Source organism: Condylura cristata, unplaced genomic scaffold, assembly GCF_000260355.1.
Source record: "Condylura cristata isolate star-nosed mole 26May11 unplaced genomic scaffold, ConCri1.0 scaffold00008, whole genome shotgun sequence".
Lineage (NCBI taxonomy): Eukaryota > Metazoa > Chordata > Mammalia > Eulipotyphla > Talpidae > Condylura > Condylura cristata.
This window is the reverse complement of record NW_004567109.1, coordinates 13,106,150-13,109,944: the sequence shown is the minus strand read 5'-3', so window position 1 is coordinate 13,109,944 and position 3,795 is coordinate 13,106,150. Positions and strand designations below refer to the sequence as shown.

At 52.7% G+C, this 3,795-nt stretch overlaps 1 protein-coding gene across 2 annotated transcripts in view; it reads left to right on the top strand.

The window, feature by feature from the left end:
• The window catches only part of FGR (FGR proto-oncogene, Src family tyrosine kinase), a 17,582-nt gene extending 14,780 nt beyond the window's left edge, over window positions 1-2,802 (top strand). For both annotated transcript variants that reach the window (XM_012721995.1, XM_012721994.1), the window contains exons 10-13: window positions 136-212; window positions 436-589; window positions 1,606-1,737; window positions 1,842-2,802. In XM_012721995.1, coding sequence (XP_012577449.1) covers window positions 136-212; window positions 436-589; window positions 1,606-1,737; window positions 1,842-2,050 — 572 coding nt within the window. In that variant the 3' untranslated portion in view covers window positions 2,051-2,802. The remainder of the gene's footprint in view (window positions 1-135; window positions 213-435; window positions 590-1,605; window positions 1,738-1,841) is intronic.
• Window positions 2,803-3,795: the final 993 nt, after the last annotated feature.

Below are 3,795 nucleotides of genomic sequence, written 5' to 3'. Positions count from 1 at the left end.
AGTTAGACCAGGCGGGGCCTGGGTCTGGGGACCCACCTAGGGAGAGCGAGGTGTCGGTCAGCTGGTGGGTGGGTCCTGGGCCTGTGAGGAGGCAGGCATGGGGCCCAGTCTGATTTTCTTGGTTGCTCTCCCCAGGAAGCTTGCTGGACTTCCTCAAGGGCCAGGAGGGCCAGAGTTTGAGTTTGCCCCACTTGGTGGACATGGCAGCCCAGGTAAACTGGGAGAGCAGACTTCTCTCTCAGACCCCTCCTGTTGGCATTTGCCGGCAAACACCCTGCCAACCCTGGAAGAGCAGCCCCACCCACCAGCTCAGCTGGGGGACCTGGAGGGGGCGCTGCCTCTCGCCAGCCTTAGTCTCCTCATCTGGAAAGCAGATTGTTGGAAGCATTCATTTCACAAGCCCTGTTCTCCCGTCTCTCCATGCCTCGGCCCCAGGTTGCCGCTGGCATGGCCTACATGGAGCGCATGAACTACATCCACCGTGACCTGAGAGCAGCCAACATCCTGGTGGGGGAGCGCCTGGTGTGCAAGATCGCGGACTTCGGGCTGGCCCGGCTCATCGAGGATAATGAGTACAACCCCCAGCAAGGTACCCTGCCTCAGGCCCCTGCCCGAGAGCTCCCCCACGCACTAAGAAGTTGCCTTGGGGCCCTCATTGTCAGGTGCTCTTCCCTGCCCCAGACCAGCAGGAACATCCAGTACGAGGCAACTCTGGGGTCTGGGGTCAGGGTTCAGCTCATCCCATTACCAGCCGTGGGGCTTTGGGCCAGTCTATCAACTGTCCTTTTTCTTCTGTAAAATGAAACTATTCAGACTACAGTAAGTCAACAGGTATTAAGCACCTACCCTGTGCCAGGTACCACTATAATTCTCCAAGTTAAAATAATGGGCTATATTGGCCCTCCCTGGTGGCGCAGCGGGTTAAAGCACAGCACTGAGAAGCTAAAGCCGCTTCTGCATGCGTTCGATCCCCGCCTGCCCCGGAGGTGACCACATGGCGTGGCAGACCTCTCCTGACCCGCCCGCTGCTCCTCTCAGCAGTGTACTTCATCGATCTGCCTGATCTGCTCCCCACTCTGTCTCTGGTGAATCCTCTCACCCTCCGCATCTCTGGCCTGTACCCCAGTTCTGTATGAATAAATAAATACATCTTAAAAAAAAAATAAAAAAAAAAATAATGGGCTATAATAATGTGAACTCTGTGGCCAGAATGGAGGCTGGATAGGAATCCTAGTCACTTATAAGCTGTGTGAGGTGGACAAGTTATTACTACTCAGTGCCTCCTTTTCCGCATCTGTACAATGGGAATAATTCTCGTATCTTTTGTGGAGGCTAAATGTGTTGACCCATGTAAATCTCTTAAAACAGTGCCTGGCGAGGAGTAAAAGGCCACATAAGTGTTAGCTGTTATTATAGTGAGAATTATTGCAGTGTTTGTGAATTGCCCACGGCTACCCTAGACATATAATCAGTGCCGGCTAGATAGCAGGTGCTTTCTGTTATTTCCAGTGTTCTCAATCCTAAAGGCCCTATTCTCTTAACCCAGCTCCTCCTGGGACCCCCCCTCACTAAAGCAGCTGTCTCCCTTCTCCCTTCCTCTCCCAGGAGCCAAGTTCCCCATCAAGTGGACAGCCCCAGAAGCTGCCCTCTTTGGCAGATTCACCATCAAGTCAGATGTGTGGTCTTTTGGGATCCTGCTCACTGAACTCATCAGCAAGGGCCGAGTTCCCTACCCAGGTTTGCTGGGGTGTGGCGAGGTGGGAGGGCGGCCCCGGGGAAAGGCCTCCAGGCTGTCCCTGGGAAAGAGGCCGAGCAGGTGTCTGACAGAGCCCCGCTTGCAGGCATGAATAACCGGGAGGTGTTGGAGCAGGTGGAACATGGCTACCACATGCCGTGCCTGCCGACCTGCCCCGCGTCGCTATATGAAGTCATGGAGCAGGCCTGGCGTCTGGACCCAGAGGAGAGGCCGACCTTCGAGTACCTGCAGTCCTTCCTGGAGGACTTCTTCACCTCCACAGAACCCCAGTACCAGCCTGGAGATCAGACATAGCTGACTTGGATACCAACCCCCCACGCTGGGGGATGTGCCCACAAGCCCCCTCAATCCTTGGGGCTCTGGCCCCACCCAAAGCCCCCCAGGCTTAGAAGCCTACAGAGCTCTGCGTGTCTCGGCAAGCAGGTTGCTCTGACTCCATCTAGGGCAAAGCACTCATCTTAAAGATGGAGCAAACAGAGGCCCAGAGATCATTACTTATTCACTCTGGCCCCAAGCACTCTCTCTCCCCTTCTCACTTAGCCTCCTACAAGCCTCTAGCCTCCCTGCTCCTCCCCCCCCAAGACTTTTCGAGTTATTTATAAAACCCTATGTCCATTCCTTCCTACCCCATTATCTACCCTGAGCCAGACCCCCAGATTTACCTCCTATTCAATCCTCTTGTGTCTGTAAGTTTCAAAGACAAAGAAATCATTGATGGGCCCGTTTCTTGCTGGGTGGAAGCCATGGTGCAGGACTGGGGTCTAAGCCCGAGACTGTGGGAGACTGTTGCTCAGGGGTTACCACCTCTGAATCATGTGTGTTTACTGGATTTGTAAATAAGAAAAATAACAATATCGAAGCTTTGAAAATCCCTTCCTTTATGGGAGTTGGTGATGGGTGGAGGAAGACTGCTCTGTTAGAGCAGAAAGGGAAGGTAAAACAGTACCCTAATGCCTCCTAAGCACAGGGTACCCCAAGTGTGGGTTTTTTCAATCTCAATTATTTCTTTATTTTATGCACTGAATAAAAATTCTAGCATGTTAAGAAAGGGGAACTAGACCGTGAACATAGTTTTCTTTAATGAGAATATAAGTAAGTGTTAAAATAACATTAGAAAATCCTTCATGAAATCACCCCAGGTATGTTTCAGGGCGCCCAAAAAGTCTCAGTGTTTTTCCCCATGTGAATTTAGGGCGCGCTGAGAGGCAGATACAGAAGATGAGTGACTGGAGATCAGAATGTCCCCTTTACAATGAATGTGGTTTCCAGTCTGGGTGCAGTGGGTTTGCTCATTCTTTACTTGATAGCAGCAGCTTAACCGTTCATCCTAGGGACCGCAGCACACCGTAGGCCCCTCCCATGGGCGAAGACTGCTCAGGGGACCCTCTGCTGCTCCCCCAAAGAGTTCCATAGGGTGGAGGGTTCTGAGCTTTAGTCTGGCTCAGTGGATCTCACTTGGGGCAGTTCTGACTGACCCTGGATGGCTTTTGAGGAGACTTGGAGGCAGTTTTCTTGGTCACAACAGGGGCTGCTTCTTTTTTTTTTTTTTTTAGATTTTATTTATTTACTCATACAGAACTGGGGCACAGGCCAGAGGGGCAGGGGCAGTGAGAGGATTCACTAGAGATGAGTGGGGAGCAGAACAGGCAGATCGATGAAATACACTGCTGAGGGGCGCAGCGGGCGGGTCAGGAGAGGTCTGCTTCCATGTGGGTCAGCTCCAGGGCGGGGATCGAACTCGCACTGAAGTGGCTGCACCCAGCTTGCAGTGCTGCGCCACCAGGGAGGGCCCTCAACAGGGGCTTGTGCTGGCACAGAGTGGACAGGGGCCAGGGTGCCAGGCACCTGTGCAATGAAGACTCGTCTCCTCCCTCACCCTCTTTTCCCTTTTCAGAAAATCTGGCAGCTGATATGTTTCTGTATGGCAAGCAGATGAACAGAGTGAGGATTCCCACCTCTCTTATCAGGAAACTTGACCTCTGATTTACTAAGGAAGTGGGTGAGGGTAAGAGGCTAGGAGCTGGGAATCAGCTGCAATT